Below are 23,832 nucleotides of genomic sequence, written 5' to 3'. Positions count from 1 at the left end.
CTTAGGAAGAGGAGGCGCGATCAGGAGACAAGCACCCTGCACTGACCATTTCAAGGATGGAGGGAGTATTTGATGTGATGAGCATCTTGTAGTTGGACTGACTTCATCCTCTTGGGCTTTCTACACTATTGCAGTATTGGAGAAGTCTTCAGGGTTTTATTGAAGTTGGAGACTAAGTAATCCCACTCCTCAAGAACGACTCTGCTGGGATTCTAGGAAATGTGAAAAGGCCAGGAGATATGACAGCTGGGATCAGAGTCTGGATCTAATTCTACCTCCTTTAGAGAATTCTTGTCCAAAAGAGAGATGAAGTATGTGGATTTTTTGCCTCAGAGGACTTGGGAAACACATGAAGAAAATGCATCAAATTTCCTAGAGGATGGAACATATCCCCTCCTCCCCACTAATGAAAGCGAGGAGGCCAGACATGTGACTGGTCAAGACTTTTGCCTGTTGGTAGAGTAACTCCCTGGATGAGATGCTGAAGAAGTTAGGAACAGACTGTGTATTTCATACCACTGTAAGGCTCCTATTCTGGGATTTCTGGTGAGAGAGTGCAGGAGAGCAGAAAAAGAGTCCACTAGGGATCTTCCACAACTGTTTCTCTTCTGCCCCCTGTGTTGGGGGGGAACTGCTGGTGTGTGACCCCTAGATTATGGCTGTTCTGCATCTGCTCTGGTTTCATAGTCTTAGGGCTGTATTGCCAAGTGAAGGATCCATGCAGTTGTGCCATATCCCTAAAGGCAGAGAACCATGATATAAACCGAATGGATATGGACAGCAATGACTGATTAGATCAGGTCAGATGTTAGGAAGTGTTGAGTATCCTTAGCTCTTATTGAAGTGACTAGGTATTGAGGCTGCTCAGCAGGTTGCAAGACTGCTCATATCATGAGCTTTTCTGGTTCCAGGAGACTTGGGAAGTTATACTATACCACTGATGCCATTTCCGCTGTTTTGTCATCTAGAACAGGCTTTAAAAAAAAAAAAAAAAAACCCATCAAGGAGGCAATTCAGGGTGCCATTAATCTACACATTTGTTGTCAGACTGGAAAGTAGGATCCTGCTACAAAAATGAAGCAAAAAGAGGATCAACAAACAGCTTCTTTATGATTGACTGCTACTGTGGTCCTGGCAGGACAGAAGAAAGTTATAAAACTGGTAGCAACAGAGCCACTGAGTATACTTAAAGCACTGAAGTATCTTCAACTTACCTGATGATGAATGCCCAACAACTATGGTCTCTACTTTGACTTCAGTGACTGCCAGCATAACAGTGCTGTTTTGCCGTTTGGTGATTGCATTTACTATTGTGTTAGCAGCATTCTGTATTAGACTGTTATCTTGCTCATCCTGGTGTGGGATAAAAGACTGTAAAAGGGAAAAAGTGGCAGAATTATCATTTATAATTCCAGATCTGTACTTCTCTACATCAATGATTAATTTTACTGTAAACTAGTCCTACAGACGGATAGTTACACTGAAATTAATTTAGAACAACATCTTAATTTAGTACTTCAACAGGGTAGCAGTTTGAAGTATTATGCAAATATTAGAACTCTAACTCTGTCACATGGCAGGACGACACTGTCTGTCCCCTGCTATAAGGCAAGTGAAGGCAGCAGACTTCCATGTCGCTTACAGCACTGAGCCAAGCTCAGTCATATTTTGAAGGGTTTCAAGATATTATCTCGATATGAGCTTGCACTAATGACATTATCCAGTATATTTAAACTGTGCAGGTTCCCTACTTGCATCATGCCTCAGCATGCTCTTTACTGGTACTGGTAAGCAAAGATAGCCTAGCTCAGACTATCTGATATCACACCTGGCTGGATGTTCTCTCCTACTACCTGCAAGCAACTTACAAAAAGTTCCTGCCCAAACTCCCTTACAAAGAAGCAAACAGTTCAGCAGGATTTGAGTCAATTTTCAATTAGTGACTCATATCCCTTACAGATTCCCTCCATTTCCCACCACTAATGATTTTCAGTGTTTCCGCCGAGCATCCTGGAGGCTGAAGTTCTCTGTACCCATAGTATACATACAACAGCCATGCAAATTTCTTCACGCTGCTGATGTGCCCCACCAATAACTTTTTGCCCCTCAAGGTCATCTTAAGTTCTCTGCTGAGACTGTCAATCAAGGTGTCAGGTGATTGTTTCTGTGATGTGGGCAACTGTGCACTAGTAATTGTCCTGAACTCATTTCAAATAGACATCTTAGCACAAATGATCAGATGGTGGCAATTTTCTGTCACTGTGAAAACTGAGTGTTTCAATACAGTTCCATGAGGTAATAAAATTACAGTCAAACTTTAATAAGGATACTGTGCTTAAATGAAACACATTTAAACAACCAGACAAATAATGTTCATGTTTAGTTCAGGAGAACAGTCTAGTACTTACAATAGCAACTTCCACTGCGTTCTCTGTGGAGTACGATAGATCACACAATACTATCAAAGTCCTGTCCCTGGAAACAGTCCGAGTGGCTGGTAAATACCGAATTTCAGAGCAAATGTTTTCAATGGTAGTATCCTATTAGAAGATACAGAAAATTCCTCTTTTAGTGCAAGTCAAAAATTGTATTCAAAAGGCTACTTGTGTATACAGCTTTATCAATTTTACATAGTTATATGAATTCTGACAAAAACGAGACTGGGACAAATTCTCTGGTCTGTTCTAGAAATATCTGGACAGAATCAGAGCAGTTTGAACAGAATATACTGGTAAGTACTTACCCACTTGTTTATAGATTTAAGGAGAAATAGTAAAATAAGCTTTATTTAGCCCTGTGAATTACAGTGGGTTTTTTGTCCTGCACTGGACATCATGGAGCAAAGTTCTCACAGTACAGCTATAGCCATCCGATAAGAAGAAGTTTTGTAAACAAAGGGCAGTAGCAAACATTGCTGAAAGCATGTTTTATATGCACTTACACAGGGAATGCACTGGTATCCAGTGTTTCTATACTATTGGGCAAGTATAACAATTTTGTACTCACCTGGGGTACCTTGTCTCTGTTAAAAATTAAAGTAATTCTGGCACAGTTATTGTCTAAATATCCAGAACTAGGTGGGCACTTGATATTGACAGGTAGAGGTTCCGATGTGCTGCATTCTCCCCAGTTGGTGCAAGGTGGTTGAAAACACTTGATGTACATTATTTCTTGGCATTCTTGACCAATGGGACACCTATTATATGCATGATCCTGATGTTTTTGTAATAAACAAGGTTTACTCCCACACCACACCTAGAAATTAAAGGAGATGAAAAATTCCTTTAGTTATCATGGATTAGCTATAATAGTGCATTATAATTAGAATTTAAAGAAATTACCAGTAATCCACAGAACACGGTAAAGATCAAACTCTACTTTTATTCTTACTGAAAAACAAAGTTATTTCTACCCTTTGTATGCTGTAGTTTTAACTACTTTAGCTATCTTTAACAATGAGGTACTCATGGTAGAGGCTTGGCTACATTTTCCTAGTGTGCCAATGATCATCATACCATCACCTCCAGGGTCTTATAAGGCTTTTCATACACAAATCTCAAAGCACTTAAAAATGTACTGAGCATCATTGCTCCCCTTTTAGAAAAAGCGTGGCACAAATTGACTTACCCAAGGTCATCCAGCACACTAGTGGCAGAGCTGAGAATATTATTTGTACCATAGCTCCTACTACAAGGACCCCACTGTGCTAGGCACCATACAAACACAGAACCAGAGACAGTCCCTGCTCCACATAGATTACAAATGAAGCATAAGGCAAGAAACAACAGATGGAGACAGACATACAGAGAGGGGAGTGAAAGGAAACAGCGAGACACTTTTGGTCAGTGTGATAGGCCATGGTCTCAGCACATCAGCAGTCTGTGGTGCCATGTCTTTTCTGTGATGGCTACAAAGACTTCTAAGGAGGAATTTGAAGGATGATAATAGTGTGGAATGTTAGATATAGCAAAGTGGAGATAAATTAGTGGGCAGATGATGCACTCAAACTGAATTTATCATGCACCTTTACCACTATTATATCACCCACATAATATAGGATATATATAGTACATACAAGTTGATTAGATTTACAGATGTGAAATTTACGCTTATGCAGATGGCCCATACACCATGTAAGTGCCACTGAATCTCTATGTATGGGGTGAATTTCATCCAATGAATATATGTTGTATTTTCTCTCATCCCCTCCAAAACATTTGAATTATTAAACATTCTACAGAGTTAGACACTTAGTAATGAAATATTTTACAAAAAAATTGAGAAAAAATGTAAAGTGGTTACAGTTCACTTCAACATTTTATTCTGGTTTTAAAAAAATACCTGCTTGCTCTAGACAGTTTGTCCTACATGGCACAAAGCTGAATAGTAACATATGCTTGCAAACATTGCTCTGTAAAAAGTAGTGTGTAATTTTAATAAACAGAAGGGGTCAAATAAACTGGGCAAGGATGTAGAAGGAAGGGGACTGAAGACTAAACTTGCACATGAAGAAATCCAGGTACAGAAATACAGTAGAAGAAAAGTATTTCAGAAGAATACTTATAGGTCAAATCATTACCTTGGTGCAGTCAATATGCCCATCCAAACAGTGGCAGTTGTTGCATTCTTGATCCCATCTGCTGCCATGAGGAAATGACATTCCTTTAAGCCAGCAAGATTTTCCAAAACCAATCACTTTAAAAAAAAAAATCAAAAAAATCAAAGTAGTTAGTCTTTTAAAGCATTGAACTGAAAACTAAATACAGGCCTAAAAATCAAATGATATATTCTAATTTATCTATAAGAAAAGCAAACAACACACAATAAAAATTGTATTAGTTATAAAATATTCAGTTGGTTCCTGAGTTAATCTTCTAATAGTTTTAAATAAAAAGATACCTTCTTGGCATCTAGGACCGACTCTTCCAGGAGGACAGGTGCACCTGTATCCATTTATTTCATCTATACAAGTGGCACCATATGCACAAGGGGACGACTGGCATTCATCAATGTCTAAACAAAATCAACAAGTAAAATAGTCAGTGGCAAAGATTCAGCACGTCTCATTATATGCCTAATTACAAGCACTCAAACAGGGCAAGATCTGCTATCCTCACTTTTAAGAGCTGTTTTACTATGGGTCTGTGCAAGAGATAATTTGACTTTTGTACTATATGCAACAGCTGCTTAGTCTCAGCAGTTTGAGCCTTCTTAAAATGCATGCCCATTAATGTAGACATCTGAATTCAAGCACTAAGCAGTAAATTGGCTTGGCTGTGTTTAAAACACATGGACTTTGTTAGTGTAATATGGCCCATCATAAATGATGAAAAGTAACATTTATGAGTCCAGTCTCTTCTCCATACACACATGTAACTGCTGTTAATGTCAAGAGGAGGGGAAAATAGATTCACTTAATAGTTTAACAAAAAACGGGAGCTAATTATCTTACTCTGAAAAGAGATTTTTAGAATCTCTCTTGCAATCAGAACAAGAATTTGTTTTTAAAACAAGCTTGGCCATATAAATATGCCCTTTAAAAAAAGGCAAGGAATCAAATGCACATGCAGATGCAGAGGGAAGTGCTATTTGTAACACTAAGGGTATGTCTATACTGACAAAGTCATCACTGTCAGATTGATCTTTCTGGATCGATTGAGCCGTCAGCGTAGACCCGCTCAATCGATCAGGACGTTGACGCAGTAAATCCACTCTCTCAAGTGGCATAGCACCGTGTCGACAGGAATGCGGTTCCTGTCGGTGCAGTGCAGTGAAGACAGCGTGCAGAAGGGAAGCACAGCAGTCGACAGGAGTTACGCAAGGTACTCTGCATAGCTTGTGTAACCCCCGTCGACTGCCGCCGAATTTCCAGGTACGTGTAGACCAGGGCTAAGGAAATTGTCAACGGCTGTCATTTACACAACACATCATTTAACATAAAGAGTATACAAAGATACTTAAAGTTGCAAAACCATGAACTGTGAGTTCTTCCTTTTTCAACCAGAGCAGTCTTCTCTGCATTTCTCCATTTCCCAGTCAAATATTTTAATGTCTAAATCAAATTTTTTCCGAGGATTTAACACTGCTATACTAGTGAGTGTGATTTTTAAGTTGTGGCTTGTAACCGGAAGTGAAAGTGGTATGGAACAGCAACATGACAGTTAGCAGCATAGCGAACAGAAAATGACAAGTGACTGGGGAAGTAGATGTTGTTCTTATGACCTCATGCCCTGGAGGGCCAACAGAGTGGTTTACCATTCTGTGCTAGATCCCTAGCAAAATCCTATAGTTGGCAGGGGTTTTATGAGACTATAACAGTACCTAAGCTAAGCAAACAGAACATGGTACCACTCCTTGTTCCTTTCAAAAGAATCCTAGTGGAATCTGTTAAATGACCATATATGTTAATCAACATCCACGGTTATCAAGGTCACCCCAACAAAAGATTCAGGGTTCAATTCTCTCACTTACTACAAAGTAAATAAGGAGAAGTACAGATCAGGAGTCCTGTAACAGGTACAGCTGTATCAAGGCTAATACAGTATAGCTTAATCCTCCACACCATGACTAGGTCATAAGAGTCTGCTTCAGTTTCTGAGCTAATGGACCAGGTGCACAGGCACAGAAGCAGTAGCAGAATCAAAGTATCTATATATGGTCTTGCAACTAAGGGGACAAAAAGTCACACTATTAATATGGGTTACACGGAATTAAAAATTGTAGGTTTGGCTGAAGTGGAAGTGTGCGCAGTGTGCATACCGCCATTCACATCAGATATGTGTACCAAGTCTGACTGGGCCACGTTGGGGCTACCAAGATGTCTTTGACCTTGGTTCATATTTTGGTGTATAACCCTCAAGAATAGAGAGTCGGGGAAACACGTATAGCAGAGGTGCATCCCATTTGAGAAGGAAGGCATCCCCCCAGGAATTGGGGCCCCAACTCTGCTCTCAAACAAAATTGTGGGCATTTGTAGTTCTGGGATATTGCAAAGAGGTCAATGGATGGGTGACTGTAGTGTTTGAATATGTTTTGTAGGACCATGTTTAGTTCCCACTCATGCTCCAGAGAAAATTCTCTGCTGAGCATATCCGCTGTAGTGTTTTGATAACCTGGGAGGTACGAGGCTGAGATGCTGACATTGTGCTGGATACAACAGTTTAATAGTTTCACGGCTTTAGTGCATAGGGAATGCGACCTTGCCCCTCTCTGCTGGTTTATATAAACATGCAGATAACGTTGTCTGTCACTGCCTGTACAGTCTCGTTCCTGAACAAGGGCGGTGCACACGTTAAATCTCCTGGAACTGCATGCAGTTTGTATGTGTAAGTGTCTTGGAGGTAGGCCACTGCCCTGAATCATGTGGTGCTGTAGATGGGCTCCCCAGCCCACCAAGGAGGTGTCGGTTGTAAGAAACATTGAAGGTGGAATCCATGTGAAAGGGACTCCCGCGCACACATTGTGCATTGGGTTGGGTCCACCAGTGTAGAGTCTGACTGAGTGGCATTGTGAAGCATCTATTCAGGCTGTGTTTGTGTAGTACGTAGACAGTTCTTAGCCAACCCTGAAGGCAGCACACATGAAGGTGCGTGAGATACCCGAAAGTGGTTGCCACCATATGGCCTAATAGGTAGAGGCAAGTCTATGCCAATATGTGTGGACTGTTCAGTACCGAGGAGGTCAGGTTGATTACAGTGATTAATCTGTTCGGTGGTACTGACATTTTGGCCTCCAGCAAATTGAAATGGGCCCTGATAAAGTCCAATTTCTGTACAGATGTTAGAGTGGATTTTTTATGTTTAGTTGTAATCCCAGTTGCAAGAACAGGGCAATTGCCCTGTGAGTAATGTCAAGAGCACCTTCCTGGGCAGGAGCTGTTAGGAGATAATCGTCCAAATAGGGGAATATTACCACCTCTTGCTTGTGGAGGTGCATTGCCACTACCACAAGAATTTTGGAGAACACCCATGGTACTGTTGAAAGACAAAGGTACAACTTTGAATTGATAATGCTTTGTTCCCAGAATAAATCTCAGGAACCTTCTGTGAGCAGAATGGATGGTTACATGAAAATAGGCGTCTTGGAGGTTAAGGGCTGAGAACCAGACCCTTGTTCCAGTGTTGGTACTATCATTGCTAGTGTGACCATCCTGAACCGTTGGATACTTATGAATTTGTTGAGTTTCCAGAGGTCCAGAATAGGCCTCCATCCTTTTTCTGGGTTAAGAAGTGGTGGGAGTAAAAACCCTTCTTTCTGTGTTGGGGTGGTACCTGTTCCACGGTACCCACAGTGTAGAAGTTGGTTTACTTCCTGCAGTAGGTGTTTGTGAGAAGGGTCCCTGAAGAGGGATGAGGAGGGAAGGAGGGTGGTAGGGATGGAAGTAAATGGTATTGAGTAGTCTGTGTGGAGTATTTTTAAGAGTCATTTGTCTGAGGTGATAGAGCTGCACGTTGAATAGAAAAAGGGTCAAATGGTGTCCAAATCAGGGGATGGCTGGTGATGGTGTCAGCACTGATGGACAGGGGAGATTGCCCAGCCCTCAACCAAATCCTCAGAAATGTTGTTTCACAGAGGGTGGCTGGGACATTAGTTGGCAATCCAAAATTGCAGAGTGGCCGACGAGTAGGCCTTGTGGCCAAAAGGTTCTAGTCACTTCTACTCCTCGTCATATGGGATGGACTTAAACTGGTGTTATCCACCGCACTGGTTGACTGTGTGAACAACCAAAGAAGTTTGGTGCAGGGTGACAAAATAAGAAGTCCATCCCTTTTGAGGGGACATAATACTTTTTATCCACTCTTGCCAGGGTGTGCCATGCGTTTGTCCCATTCCATAAGTGCTTCATTTATCAGAAGCGCTATTTTTTATGTTGATGAGCTTTGTAGAATGTCTAGTAACTTATGCTGGGACTCTTGGTCCTCCTCTATGAGGGATCTCTAGGGAATCAAACTCTTCTGAAGAGCTCCTGGAAACGTTTGAAGTCGTCAGCAGCTGTGGGTCATGGAGGCATTATAGCCTCGTCTGGGGAAGAGGATGAAAAGTTGACTGGTGGTGTTGTGTCCTGTTCCAGGGCTTCCTCCTGTTCCTCAATGCTTTCCTCAGAGGGCTTTGATGGTACAGCCACTGAGGGTGGTGGGGGAGATCTAATCCTTAATCTATAGGAACAAGGGGGCCTGGGAAATGACAGATGGCGGCACCCATGGGTGGCCATACCAGGTCTAGGTGTCAATTCTGTGATGAGGTTTAGGCTGTACAGGGGGGTCCTAAGGTTTGCGGTCATTTGGATGGGATAGGAGTGGTGTGATGAAAAAACACCCTCTTCATTATCTTCCTCCTCACTAGAAAACAGAGGGGCCAATGGTGAAGCAGGTTGACATCGTACCGTGCATACTGGCAGATACATCAGTTTTGAAGAGTAAAGATTTCGGTGTCGAGGAGACAAGGAAGTCCTTGTGCTGCAGGAAGTGGTTTCAGCGCCAAAGTGGTTGGTGCTGACGATACCATTGTAGGCACTGGTGCCAGCATCTGCGCGCGCTGCGCTCTCAGAGCAGGTGATGGTACCTTAGCTTGCAGTGAGCATCCCAGTGCTGTGTCTTTGAGCAGATCCATCGGTGCCAGGGCAGAGGAATTGGGCTTTTGTTTGCTTCTTGCCTGCCCATTTGGGGTCACTGGCTGTCATGGTACGCACAATACCAAAGGTCCCCAGTGCCTCACATGTACTCAGCTGTGGGGTGGTGGGTACCAAGGATACCAGAGTGACCATTTTTTTTCCCCGCTGGCTCTTTCAAGGAAGTTGATGCTCTTTTCCTTGCTGCCTTTTTGGAGGAATGAGCCTTCCTCTGTGAAGAGGGTGAAGTCTCTGGAGATAATTGTCCAGAAGGGGTCTGCTGGCCAAGATCAGATGCTGGGCGCAGAGACTTCTCCATAAGTATAAGTCTGAGATGCAGACCTCTGTCCTTCCTGAAATGAGCCTTTGAGTTGCTGCAGTGAGAGCACTTTTGTGGAATGTATCTCACCTAAGCATCAGATGCACTGAGAGTGCCCATCCGATACTGGGATCGCCTCCCGGCAGGAAAGCCAGCACTTAAAGCCCAGTGAATTGAGCATGGCTCAAACATGGCAGTTCAGCCCTGAGGGTGGACACTAACTATTCTAAAGAGTAGGAAAAAAATACGAAATGTATTTAATATATTTATTTTTAAGAGAAAAATAAACAGGGAAGAAAAAAGTAAATCCAACTAGTATACTAAAACTATTCTAAACACTAAATAAGGCTGTTTTCAGACTGCTGGGAGCTCAGTCTCAGGCTGAGGACAATTGAGAAGGAATGGAGAGGGGTCTGGTCGGGTGCACTAGCAAAACGGGGACAGCGTATGCATGACCTAAACAAGCATTACTGCTAAAATTCTCTGATCAAAGGCGCAGGAATGCACATTCACCTAAAGTGGAGCACCCACACAGACACTCCTCGAAGAAGAACAGTTAGTTTTTGCAGTTCTCTTGGTCAGTATTGAAGGATAGCACTAAACAGTCCTTAAGATAAGCTTGCACATGTGATGCTACATGTCCCATGTGTTACCCCCCTATGTGACTAACCTCTACCCTGATCTTTTTGTTTCAGTTAGCTATGTAATTTCTAACCCATTACAATAAGAATCCACAGTGAGAAACACTAAGTTTTTACTGCTAAGAGGACATTTGTTATGGATTAAGCATAAAAATACAAAGCTAATCACAGGGGGAAAAAACCTGGTTACATACCTTCTGTAACTTGTTCTTCGAGATGTGTTGCTCATGTCCATTCCAAGTAGGTGTGCGTGCGCCGCATGCACAGTCGGAAAGATTCTCCCCCAACGGTACCCGTCAGGTCAGTGCAGGCGCCCCCTGGAGTGGCGCCTCCATGGAGCTTTATACAGCTGGCCGACCCACCACCACTCCAGTTCCTTCTTGCCGATCGGCTCCGACAAGTGAGGTAGGCAGGTGGGTCTTGGAATGGACATGAGCAACACATCTCGAAGAACAACAGTTACAGAAGGTAACCAACCATTTTTTCTTCGAGAGCTTGCTCATGTCGATTCCAAGTAGGTGATTTCCAAGCAGAACAATGGAGGAGCGGGTCGGAGCTCACGAGATTGCTGACTGGAGCACTGCTCTACCAAACGCCGCATTGTCTCTGGCATGCTGAGTAATAGCATAATGCAAAGTAAATGTGTGAATAGAGGACCAAGTTACGGCCCTATAGATCTCCTGTGTGGGGATGTGGGCCAGGAACGCTGCTGACGAGGCCTGAGCGCTCGTGGAATGCAGCCAAGGTGCCACCCTGGCACTCACGGTAGCTTGTAACACGCCCATATACATGAGGTAATCCAGGATGAAATCCTCAGAGGATACTGGAAGTCCTTTCATCCTATCTGCTACAGCAATGAAGAGCTGAGTTGATTTATGAAAGGGTTTAGTTTCTCTCTGTGTAAAAAGTCAGTGCCCGTCTGACGTCCAAGGAGTGGAGACTACGTTCCCTGCTGTTGGGCATGCGGCTTTGGAAAGAACACTGGCAAGAAAATCTCCTGAGTAGTGTGAAATTGACAGACCACTTTGGACAGGAAAGCCAGGTGTGGGCGCAACTGCACCTTGTCCTTATGAAATACTGTATACGGGGGCTCTGAGGTTAATGCCTTGAGTTCAAACACCTCTCCTTGCTGAGGTGATAGCGACAAGGAAGGCTACCTTCCACAGGAGGTACAACAGAGAACACAAATCTAGGGGCTCGAAAGGGTGGCCCCCCCATCAACTTATTGAGCACCAAGATAAGGTCTCATGTCAGAACTGGACAACATATTGGAGGGTAAAGTCTCTCTAAGCCTTTGAGGAAAAGCGATACCATAGGGTTGGCAAATATCGACTGGGCCTCTCTCGGATGGAAGGCGAAGATAGTCACCAAGTGCACCTTCACAGATGCAACCACCAATACTGACTGCTTTAGGTGCAGTAGGTAGTCTAGTACAAGAGGCAGCGATGCCTGCATGGGAGGACTGCCCTTTTATAGCGACCATACTGAGAACCTCTTCCATTTAGCCAAGTAAGTCGCTCTGGTGGATGGCTTCCTACTAAAGAGGAAAACCTCCCGCACCTGCTCCAAGCACTCTGCCTCCCTCGGTTCAACTATGCAGCTTCCATGGCATGAGGTGAAGCAACTCTAGGCTGGGATAACACAACCGGCCACGGTTCTGTGTGATCATGTCAGGAACCATTGGAAGAGTTATCGGGGTGTCTACAGAGAGCTGCAGCAGCGTTATATATCAGTGTTGCCTCAGCTATGCCGGGGCTATAAGAATAACTGAGGCCCTGTCCCTCCTGATTTTCAGGAGGACTTTGTGGATGAGAGGAAATGGCAGGAATGCATAAAGCAGGTGGTGAACCCAGGGAAGGAGGAACACATCTGCCATGGAACCTGGGCTGTGCCCTTGGTAGGAGCAAAACTGGTGGCACTTCCTGTTGGATCATGTCGCAACTGGGTCCACTTGGGGAAACCCCCACCTCTGGAAAATGTCTCACGATAGCCACATGAAGAGACCACTCGTGACTGCTGAAGGAGCGGCTGAGGTGATCCGGCAGCTTGTCGTGGGTGCTGGGAAGGTAGGACGTTTCCAAGTTTATGGAGTGGGTGATGTGAAAGTCCCAGAGTTTGATGGCCTTCCTGCACAGGGGAGAGGAACGTGCCCCCCCGTCTTTTCATATAGAACATCGCCATGGTGTTATCCATCAATACTGAAACTTCTTTGCCTATCGGGCAAGACTGGAACGCCTGGCAGGCTAACCTGACCGCCCATAGCTCTCTAACATTTATGTGGAGCGACAATTCCTCTGGGGTGCTCCGTTCACTAAGGTGCGCTCCCCACCGCAAGGCCTAAGCGTCTGTCACCAGCACCAGCGATGGTTGTGACCTTGCAAATGGGACCTCTTGGCACACATGACCAGGGTTGAGCAACCACTGAAGAGACTCTACAATCAGAGGTGGGAGGGAGACCACTCTGTCCAGACGGTCTCTGTGGGGTTGGTAGACCAACGCTAGCCACAACTGGAGAGGTCTGAGTCGCAGCCTCGTGTGCTGGACCACATATGTGCAGGAGGCCATATGGCGTAGAAGAGTCAAGCAGCTATGGTAGTAGGAAGGTTGCTGAGGGTCCGAATTATGTAGCCCATAGTCTGGAAACAAGACTCTGGCAGCAGAGCTCTGGCCTGAACTGAATACAGGACCATTCCTATAAATTCTGTGTGTTGCATGGGCAGTACAGTCGACTTGCTCATGTTTAGTTGCAGACCCACACTGAGGAACATTGCCTGTATCAGAGTGATGTGAGCTTCCACCTGCTTCTTTGAGCGGCCCTTGACTAGCCAATCATCCAGATACAGGTATACCTGGACACTGTGCCTCCTCAGGAATGCAGTGACCATGGCCATGCATTTGGTAAAGACTCTTGGAGCTACCAATAGGCCAAACTGGAGGACAGCAAATTGGTAGTGGTTCTGTCCTACTATGAACCTGAGAAACCTCCTGTGGGAGGGTATTATTGAAATAGGGAAGTAAACATCTTTTAGGTCGAGAGCGGCATACCAATCCCCGGATCCAGAGAGGGAATGATTGAGGTTAGGGAGACCATGTGGAATTTCAGCTTCCTCACAAACTTGTTGAGATTCCACAGATCAAGAATAGGCCTGAGCCCTCCTTTTGCCTTCAGGATTAGGAAATATCTGGAGTAAAACTTCTTTTCCCTTGGCTCCTGAGGGACCTCTTCTATGGCTCCAGTGTGAAGCAGTTCCTGCACCTCTCCTATGAGAAGTTGCTCGTGAGAGGGGTCCCTGAAGAGGGACTGGTAAGTGGGGTGGGAAGGTGGGGTAGAACAAAATTGGAGGGAGTATCCCACTTCTACCATGCGCAACACCCATCTGTCTGATATTATTCGGGCTCAGGCCTGGTAGAAAAGGGATAATCTGTCGCGGAAAGGGAGGGCAGGATCCAATAACTGTCCTGGAATGTCGCCCTCAGGCGCACCTTCAAATGTTTTGTTTTGGCCCTGGCGGCTGCTTCCCTGTGCCTTTGCCAGGGTTGGGCAGCTGAGGCGTCCTGCACCTATTGCTCCTGCCCCTTCTCCAGGAGAAGTCCTGCCAAGGATGCTGAGGATAAAACCTTTGCCCAGATTGGGACTTAATGTGCCTCCTCTGTGTGGAGGGCATATGTAGCCCCAAAGATTTCAGGGTTGCCCTAGAGTCCTTGAGGCTGTGGAGCTTGGAGTCCATTTGCTCCAAAAATAGCTCCTCTCCTTTGAAGGGAAGGTCCTGGATGGTGGACTGGATCTCAGGAGGGAGGCCTGACACCTGCAGCCAAGAACTTCTTCTCATGGCCAATCCTGAAGCCATAGTCCTTGTTGCAGTCAGCTGCGTCTAGCGCAGCTTGTAATGATGTCCTGGCTATGGCTCTTCCCTCCTCCACCATGGCTCCAAACTCTGTTTTGGACTCGGCCGGAAGGTGGTCTTTAAACTTTGCCATCGTGTCCCACAAATTGAAGTTATATCTATCTGCTGAAGATTGCCTGCTGGTTGGCGATTCTCAGTTGCAGGCCCCCAGTGGAACAGACCTTCCCCTCCAAACAGGTCTAGTCTTTTAGGCTCCTTCACCTTTGGTGTCGGGCCCTGCTGCCCCTGCCTCTCTTTTTCGTTCGCCGCAGACACGACGAGCAAACCAGGCTGAGGGTGGGTGAAGAGATACTCATATTCCTTGGAAGAGGTAAAATATTTCCTTTCTATCCCTTGTGATATAGCAACGGCAGAGTGTCCTATTTGGAAACCCAGAAGTGGGCGGGCACTAGCCTGCCCACTGCTTAAGGCCCCTCCCCCAGCCTCAGTGGAGGAGCCACTAGACCCAGAATGCAACTGAATGCTTGGGACAACAAATGAAAAAACAGGAAGGGGTGTGGGGGGTCACAGGTGTAAACGAAGGAAACGGGAAGGGGACACCGAGCAGAGAGCCCCAGACAGCGTCCACTGCTCCCGGAAGGTGTAAAGGGAGCCAGCGGACGCCACCCAGAAGAACTCTGCCCCAATAGAAGGGAGGTATGTAAACCCCAGAATGCTCAGGGCTTTGTTCCCAGATTAGCCAGAGTCAGAGGGCAATTAAGACCAGCTGAGGCCAATTAAGGCCCAGCCAGGTGCCTGATAAAAACCCTTTGCTCCAGACAGACAGCACCTGAGCTGGAGAAGTAGGTGTGCTGTGCTGTGTGAAGGAGCAGAGAGGCATGCAGAGATTGTATGGAGGAGCAGAAAGGAATACAGTGTTGCGTGGAAAAGCAGAGTAGTCCTGAGAGAGGTATTGGGCCCAGAAGAGGGAAACCTGCCTCTGGCAGGACTGAGATACTCCCCCAGGCATAGGGGCCTGGGTAAGGAAGCCCAGCCCAGGCAACAAGAAAGCAGGGCCTGAGAAGTCAGAATGACCAAAGGGGGAAATTAGCCCAGGGGAAAAAAGACTGGAGCTGTGAGTACGGTGCCAGCAGCACGTAGCTGCTACTCATAGGGCCCCTGGGCTGGGCCCATGGGGAGACGGGGTAACTGGTGACGTCCTGGCCCACTACAAGAGGCAAAAGCGCGAGACCCACTAGGGTGAAGCCGGCCATTTACCACACCCTTTTGCTGTAGGTAGGATATAGGCCGGCGTTTGCCAGTGTCTTCGTTGTGGACTGCACCATTTTAATCAGTGGCAGGGCTACTCTCGAGGGGCCCTCTGGAGTCAAAATGTCCACCATAATGTCTATGGACTCTCGAACTTCCTCCACCTGTAGACCCAGGTTTTGGGCCACCCTTCTCAAAAGCTCCTAGTGAGACATATTGTCCATGGGAAGTGCGGTGGTCGATGTCCCCACTACCGCTTCATCAGGGGAAGATGAGGATGAGGCTCTGGGTCCTCCTCCTGCCGCAGGAAAGTCCTGGCCCATCAGGTCTTCCATGCCCGGGACCTCCCTATTGGCGTCTGGTTCCACTTCGGTACCCGGATTCATCTCCTCTCTGGCACTGCGTGCCGCACAAACTGCCCTTGGTGGCACCCCCTCCCTGCACCCACTGGCTTCAGTGCTGCATGGCAAAGAGCTGCGTTCCGGGGTGCCAGCCGCATGGCTCTCTGAGGCAACCAAATAAGGCTCCCTGGGCTGGGACCCTTGGGCTTGATGGTACACTCACGGGTCCAAAAGGCGCCTGCCACTGCATAGGCCAAGGTCTAGTGAAAGGTGCTTGCTGTCTGCCCGCCTTATAATATTGTCCCTCCAACCAGTGTCTCTGAGGCACCAGAGTCCACCTCTGAGTCTGATGACCATGGGAACCACGGCAGTGCTGAAGTAGCTGCAGCCTTCGAGTGGTGCTGCTGTGCCAGCAATCAGTGCCAAGAAGGCGATCGGTGCAGAGGCGAGGTTGACTGGTGCCTAGATGCAGCTGACCGGTGTGGAGAGGCTGATCGGTGCCGTGGAGAAGGCGAACAGAGACGTGGGGGTGACCAGCACCGGGACATCGGAGATCAGTGGCCAGGAGACTGACTGATGCCTGGGTGAAGGCGACCTGTACTGCATCATGGGAGGCTTGCCTCTAAATGGCGCTACGGTTAGTGGTGCTGGAGGTCTTTGATCTGCCACCTTCGCTCCCGAGATGGTGGACTGCTGCACCGTCATGGCAATCCGGTCCCATGCCACCTGAGACATATTCAGCATGGAGGGAAGGTCCAGCTTTTCCAGCTCACTCCCCCTCACTGGGGAATCTGCGCTCACTGGGCTCAGAGGTGCTCACTGCAGAGCTACCATCAACAGTCCCGGGGACCCTTGCATCAAAGACTCCTGTGGGCACGATGGGCCAGCACCCTTGTCCGCCCTGTGCTTCTTATGGGGGACCGGTGAATGGGATCGGTGCCACGCAGTCTTTGCCACTGGCGGCTATCGGTGCCAAGGCTCCCTCTGCGCTGAGGACTTCTTCGGTGCTGGGCCTCTTACTGACACCTGGGCACTATGCACCAATGCGCCCGGTGCAGAGTCTGGGGGTTGCAGCTGAAGAGCTGCCTCCATGAGGCTCTGCTTTAGGCGCACACTCCTCTCCTTACAGTTCCTTGGGTGAAACCCTTTACAGATCTTGCAACGATCTGTTTGATACGACTCTCCCAAACACTTCAAGCAAGAGTCGTGCGGGTCCCTTTCAGCATAGATTTGTGGCAGAATCTGCAAGGTTTGAAGCCTTGGGCCCGAATCATACCCTGGGTAGGGGAGTCCAAGAAACAGGGAGACCCCTTATGGTCACTTAATACTTATCTGTGGCTACAACAACAGACTAACTTTGTAACTATTTACAGGAACGGTTAAGGACAATGGGGAGAACTTGCAGAAACAAGAAGTCTGAAGCTCCAACGACCGTCATGGGCGGTAAGAAGGAACTGGAGAGGCGACGGGTCGGCAGGCCCATATATACAGCGCCATGGTGGTGCCACTCCAGGGGGCGCCTGCACTGACCCGACAGGTACCACTAGGGAAAAATCTTCTGACTGTGCACATGGTGCACACATACCTACTTGGAATTGACATGAGCAAGCACGCAAAGAAGAACAAAAACAACACACCTACATAAAATCCAGCAACAGATCTTTTGAGTACAATTTAAACCAAGTCATTTTAGTTGCATTTATCAAATGAATAAAAGGATCCTGTCCCAGACAAAAGAGCCCATTATTTACAAGGTGAGGATCAGTGTCTATGAATAATTCAGTTAGCTTCTGCTTCATTATTTGAGATACAGCTGACCTAAGCTTAATGCATGAAATGTCAAAGGGTCAAGACAACAAAGATTTTGGGTCGTGATGGCATGACCTCTCAGTCCTTCACCCATACAGGTACTTACTAATTCTGCAGTCAGGACCAGCAAACCCGGGAGCACATTCACATCGAAACCAATTCACACCATCTACACAGATGCCTCCATTGTAACTGTAAAAATAATAAACCTATAATTACAATGAATGTTCTCAGGGTAGATTCACAAGCCTAAAGATAAGCAAAATCCCTAGTTCTTTCACATAGCCTGTTCAAATGCAAATGTCTATTGTCCCTATTCATAGTATTTTCTCACTATTCCACAATAAGGAATTAAAAAATCCTTGCTAATTCATAATACGGTCTATTTAATAAGCCATCTGCATTGTTCTGTTGGTTTCTCTAATTAAACCTTTGTTAATTAAACCTTCTGTTGCTGTGTAAAGGGATGATCTATTCCCACTAACAGAGAAAGTATATCTGGGACACCATTAGATAATTATATTGCTTAATAACTCACCTGATAAAACAATAAGATTATAGCAATGGTGGGAAAAAGTATAATTAGGAACATTTATAAATAAATGGACACAGCTCAGGAAAAAATGCAATAACTGTTTGCTAGATGTAAAATAGAAATTGGAGTTTTTTTCCCCAGATTGCTTGGAAGTGTACAAAATGCAGAGTTTGGATCAGAAAATGAAAACCTACAAGATTTACTGGATGTTTGATTAACCTAGATGTCTGCATTTTAAAAATTTAGATTTAGATATTAAAAAACCCAGAAAATTATGGGAGTAGCATTGTGGGTAGCAAAACGTGTTAGACAATGGACAAAGTAATCTGTACTTTCAATGTCAGAAGAGATTACACGTATGAATCTGTCACTACATATCAAATTTCACTAAGACATTTGAAAAGATCAGAACCCATATTTGATCTTAAATGGGATATAATTTCTTGTATATATTATAAGAAAAGTTAAGCAAATTGTCAATGAATAATATTTGTGAACTAAAATTTGTGATAGGCTACATTCTTCTTTCAGGGAGTATCTTCACATTTTTCACTCAAACTTGATAGCAAATATTTTAACTTTGATTTTAATTGAGATTGATTACATAAAATACTATTTAATACTTCTATTTTTTGACTGGATGAGCTCTCCAAAGTACTTCTGGAATGAATACTAACACAAGACTTTGAAATTAATTCTTATAAATATTTTTACCAGTGTACGCAAAATAGCTCTATTGTTGTCAGAAAGAAAAACAAAAAAGGTAGCACAAACAATAAGGCATATTCTGTTAGAAGTTTCAACAAAAATGTTAAGAATGTTGTCTTTATAAGTCCAGGTCTAATTATGTTAAGTGAATCAAAACTGGACTCTAAAGTATGAATATTTTTAAGAGTAACATAACAATATGTTCAAGTGCTATGGAAATAAAAAATTAACAGAAGTAGGATTTTAGTGCTTACCATGGATGGGGGTTGCAGTCATTGGTATCTATAAACAGAAGAGTAAATGAATTATATGAATTTTAAAATATGTAGTATTACAGATTATAACTGACATGCTAAGTCTATAATAAAATTGAAAACCTAAAGGAAAAAGCATTGTAAGCCAAAAGAAAATTCTATTTTCATCTGCAATAAAGAAATTGTAATATGGTATAAATACACTAACTACATAATAAGTTGTTTTCAGGTGAAACTCCCTAAGACAACAGTAAAATGGTTTAATATTAGCTTTTACATACAATGAAAGTGACAAATGCTAAAGACTGTATCTGGCCATTTAATTCAGTGACCTTTGAACTCTTGTCTCAGTTGGATAGATCAAACTTCAGAGATTATGGTGCTGTGGGATAGCAGCTAAACTCAGGAGCAGATAATAAGACTACACTGACAATTACAGTGGTATTGTCTATTGCTAATTGAACCAGCCTCTACAAACAGCTTCTTAAAGGAGCACTACTCCTTTGGCCTTTCATATGCATGTATTCAATTTAGCCAGTTATTTTTAAAATCTTATTGTATTTATTTTACAAAACCTTGCAATTATAAGCAAATTCAGAGTTGACAGTATTAATATCAGTATATTCAACTTTGAACAGTCTAAAAGACAATTTCAGAGTGGATTTAAGGTGAAAATGTAGTTCAAATGTAATGTTTTCTTCATGTTACATCTTGAAGCAGCACAAACACAAGCACTGCCCCACCTAAACAAAATCATCATGTTGGTATGTCACTAAAATAGTGAAAATGTTACATTAAAGGAAAATGAAAGCCAATCATTTAAGCATTCTTAACAGGATATATAGTTCCGTCTCCCTTTCCACATGCTACTAGTTTTAGAGATAAATATTCAGAGAAAAACAACTCTTTAAAAAGTTTTGGGAATAAACTTTCAAAGATCATTTCTCCATAGGAAATTAAAGGTTTATGTTGGCAAAAATTAGGTGCAAAACAACCAAGCTCTCTCAGTTCATTAGACAAGCTATGTCCCCTCTGGCTACCTCCCACTCTGAATGATTCATATATGTTGGCATATGAACATAACTAAAACCAAAGCAGGTTTTTAAACAGCTTTGTACCAGACACTCCTAGTATCTTAGAAGAGAAAAAAAGGGAAGTCTTACTCTGTGTGCATGTACGTCCTTCCCAGCCTTCTCTACAGATGCAAGAGAAAGAATCACCACTGCCAACACATGTTCCCCCATTCATGCACGGGTTAGGAATGCAGCTGCTGTTTTTAGCTTTGATTTAAACAAACAAAACAATTAGGTAAAAACTTCCATCCCCATATGTCGGTTCATAGGAATTGCCATATTGTTATCAGACTCAGTCTGTCTGATCAGTGGCGAGTACCAGATGATAGGTTTAGAAACCCAGAAGTAGGTAGATATTGAATAGTATATCCCCTCTTTTAGGTCTGCTCCTGATTCCTAGTAGTCAGAGACTTCCTTAAGCATGAGGTTTAATTTAGCTTTCAAAATTTTTGTTATGATTAACTCTGGATATTCTTGTTATCCATAAAAGCGTCCAATCCAAAAATCTTGCTAGTTTCTTGGCCTCATACTCTTCCTGTGGCAACATCTAACGACACATTGTGTGGTGAATATGAATGACAAACTTTGATTTAAATTTTTATAACCTAGTTAAAAATGGGTATGATATATATGAAATGTAAATCAGAGCCAAGTGGAATGACTAAAACTGTGCTGTCTTCATCTTATTTTTGATCTCACATTCCTAGTAGAAGTTTAATACTCATAAAAACAGTTCTTTACCTCATGGAGACTGACGTCTTCCATTTGTTTGCACAACAGGTACCAAAGCCAAACCAAACAAAAAAACAAAAACAAAAAACCCCAACCCCACACAAAACACCCAATAGAGCAATGCAAACTTCCCCACATTGCTCCCAATTAACCTCTACCATTCCCTGGAGGAACAACCTCTCCATGCCCATTTCATCTTTTCCTGGAAGTCTTAGTAGGTAGAATTCACGATGATAACTGTACTGCATGTTTTTTTAATATATGGACATTCTACCGAGTACCAGATAGTAATGAGAGAATTCTTGTTCAGTGGCCTACATGAAATGAAAAGTATTAATCTTACGGCAAACTGGGTTGGACTTGAACTAGCTCCTCTCATTTACCAAACATCTGAGAGATATCTAGAATCCTCTATGCACTGTATCATTCATCAGTGAATAAAGTTAGATGCTTACCAATGTTGCAAGTGCTTCCTTTCCATTCTGGAGGACATGAACATCTAAAAGTGTCTCCATTATCGTAACATGTTCCTCCATTGCTACAAGTATTGGCATCACACTGATATTCACCTAGGAGAACACAACAAAATAAGGACTAAGTAGTATGTCAAGAGTGAATTGAAGCCAACCATTAACATTTTCTGAGACAGACACTGCAGAGTATGTTTGGCTGTAGTTTGATTTCTAATTTTTCAAACAGACTTTATATTTCAATGTAACAGCACTAAGAAAGTGCTCAGGTCAATTTGCTCTGGTATTGTAATAAAATCAAGCAAATGGCAGTTATTGTCATTTTTCCTTCACTGTTAATTCAACAGCCTACCACGTTGCACAAGAGGCTTTTTTGTTTTTAAAAAGGTTCCGTTTTGTACTGAGAGGCTGGGGAAGGAGATTAAGAATATGGATTTTGATTCCTCCACAGGTACTGTCTCAAATCCATTTAAAATAACTGCTAGTTTCCCCTCCACCCTCTAATTTAATGGGAGAAGAAATACAAGTGTGCGCACATATTCAGTTTTTGAACAAAGTAAAGAACACTTACGTGAATGGCAAGTTTTGCCTTTCCAATCATTTTTACATTCACAATAGAAGTCATTCACCAAATCAATACACCGGCCTCCATTGTGACACGGATTAGGGGAACAGTCGTTAAAATCTATTAAAAAAAATTCAAATGAGATAAATATAAAGGAGATAAAATGTCCCCAGAAGGAGAGAAGAACTGGTCTCAATTGCTAAGAAAGCGTCATACCTTGGCACAAATAGTGGCAAAGAGATGACATGAGAATCAAGAGTTTAATACTGAAAACCATGAATTAAAGAAGCCTTAGATGTTCTATTTTCCTTTAAAAATATTTCAGATTCAAAACAAAGTTTTGGGAAAGGTACTAAACAGAGATCTGGAGATTGAGCTTTTACTACCTGCAGAGCAAGTACTGTAAGGGCACTGTTACAGTAAGCTTCCTCACGCAGGGCTTGAGCCAAAGCCCACTGGAGCTGGAAAGATTCCAACAGACGTCACAGGGTTCTGGATCAGACCCATACTTCCCTACCAATGGGCCTCAACCCATATCTGGAGGGACCACCTCTAGATGGACTGTGGTATTTATGTTCATTTAAGTACTTGGCCCCTCTGATAATCTTTTTGAATGAGAGAGAAAGTCATCAACTGACACCATCAATACTACAGGGGAGTTTTAGAACAGGAAGAGAAGAATGCTTTTTTCAGTTAAACTGAGGCAAATTTTTTGTAGGCAGAACAATTATGTAAGATGGAATTTAGCCAAGACTCCACATTAACATCTCTTGCAAAAAGGCCAAAGGGTTCAGTGCCCTTGTTTCACATCTCATCTGAAAGATGGCACCTGCAATACCCTACTAAACCCCTAAATTCAGGTTTTAGAAATGCTTTTTTAATTCAGAGGGAAGAGAGATCTACTAAAATAGAACTCCACTTCCTGCAGAACCCTGTCTTTTCCTTTGTGGTAATCCATCCATGTACTGATCAAACAGGACCCTGTTTGCTTTCAACAGGCCATGCTGGTAGAATCACAGGCCCCACTCACTCAAGAGGGGAAGTCTTTCCCTCATGGAAAAAGATCCAGATAGGGTATAACTTGGTAATAATGGATAGTACATTAGTCTATAAATGGATGGTACATTAGTACACAAAATCTAGGTTACATTTAAGTTAGTTCTTTGATTCCAAACCCAATTACATCAAATTGTTCTGATTAGGCTTCTTTAAAAAAAAAACATGATAGTTCAATTTCTGCTACATACTTAATCTCTAGTTTTAGATTACTCAGTGGGTTCTCATTAGTGGGGTGGATGGTATACCTCTGAAGCAGAAATCCTTGAAAAAGCTGTGTACTTGGGCAGTTACCCAGGATACTCCAGCACACCAATTACAAATAAATAGTCTAGACAACCTCTGGCTACCATATTTTGGTTTGTACTCTAACAGTACTTCTGGAGGTTCCAGTGGGAGTATTTATACTCCTATCTTAGAGTTTAATTGAAGAAAACACAAACATCCCTGCAATGCACACTGTTTGAGCTATTCCATTCTTTCACCCTCTAGCACTTAAGATTTAGTGTGTTCTAAGCCTGGGCATTAATCTAGATTTCCATCAATAACATAAAAGACTGATTCATATCACAGGTTTGTTTGGTTTCTAGTCCACCCAGAGTTACTGTTCGGTATGGCGACAACTGTGT

The 23,832-nt window shown here is 43.6% G+C and overlaps 1 protein-coding gene across 2 annotated transcripts in view; it reads right to left on the bottom strand.

Annotated features, from left to right (window-relative positions):
* Window positions 1–23,832, bottom strand: part of JAG2 (jagged canonical Notch ligand 2) — a 100,483-nt gene that overhangs the window by 4,708 nt on the left and 71,943 nt on the right. The window contains exons 16-25 of one of the 2 annotated variants that reach the window (XM_067554945.1): window positions 22,154–22,267; window positions 21,568–21,681; window positions 20,471–20,587; window positions 19,308–19,335; window positions 17,917–18,002; window positions 4,900–5,013; window positions 4,580–4,695; window positions 3,007–3,255; window positions 2,409–2,540; window positions 1,215–1,371 (exon numbers count right to left, since the gene is read on the bottom strand). In XM_067554945.1, coding sequence (XP_067411046.1) covers window positions 1,215–1,371; window positions 2,409–2,540; window positions 3,007–3,255; window positions 4,580–4,695; window positions 4,900–5,013; window positions 17,917–18,002; window positions 19,308–19,335; window positions 20,471–20,587; window positions 21,568–21,681; window positions 22,154–22,267 — 1,227 coding nt within the window. The remainder of the gene's footprint in view (window positions 1–1,214; window positions 1,372–2,408; window positions 2,541–3,006; window positions 3,256–4,579; window positions 4,696–4,899; window positions 5,014–17,916; window positions 18,003–19,307; window positions 19,336–20,470; window positions 20,588–21,567; window positions 21,682–22,153; window positions 22,268–23,832) is intronic. The other variant, XM_067554946.1, reaches the window with a different exon arrangement.

This window comes from Emydura macquarii, unplaced genomic scaffold, assembly GCF_026122565.2.
Source record: "Emydura macquarii macquarii isolate MOO-44397 ecotype Brisbane River unplaced genomic scaffold, CSIRO-AGI_Emac_v2 contig_1551, whole genome shotgun sequence".
NCBI classification, from domain to species: Eukaryota; Metazoa; Chordata; order Testudines; family Chelidae; genus Emydura; species Emydura macquarii.
This window is presented reverse-complemented; position numbering and strand designations above follow the sequence as displayed.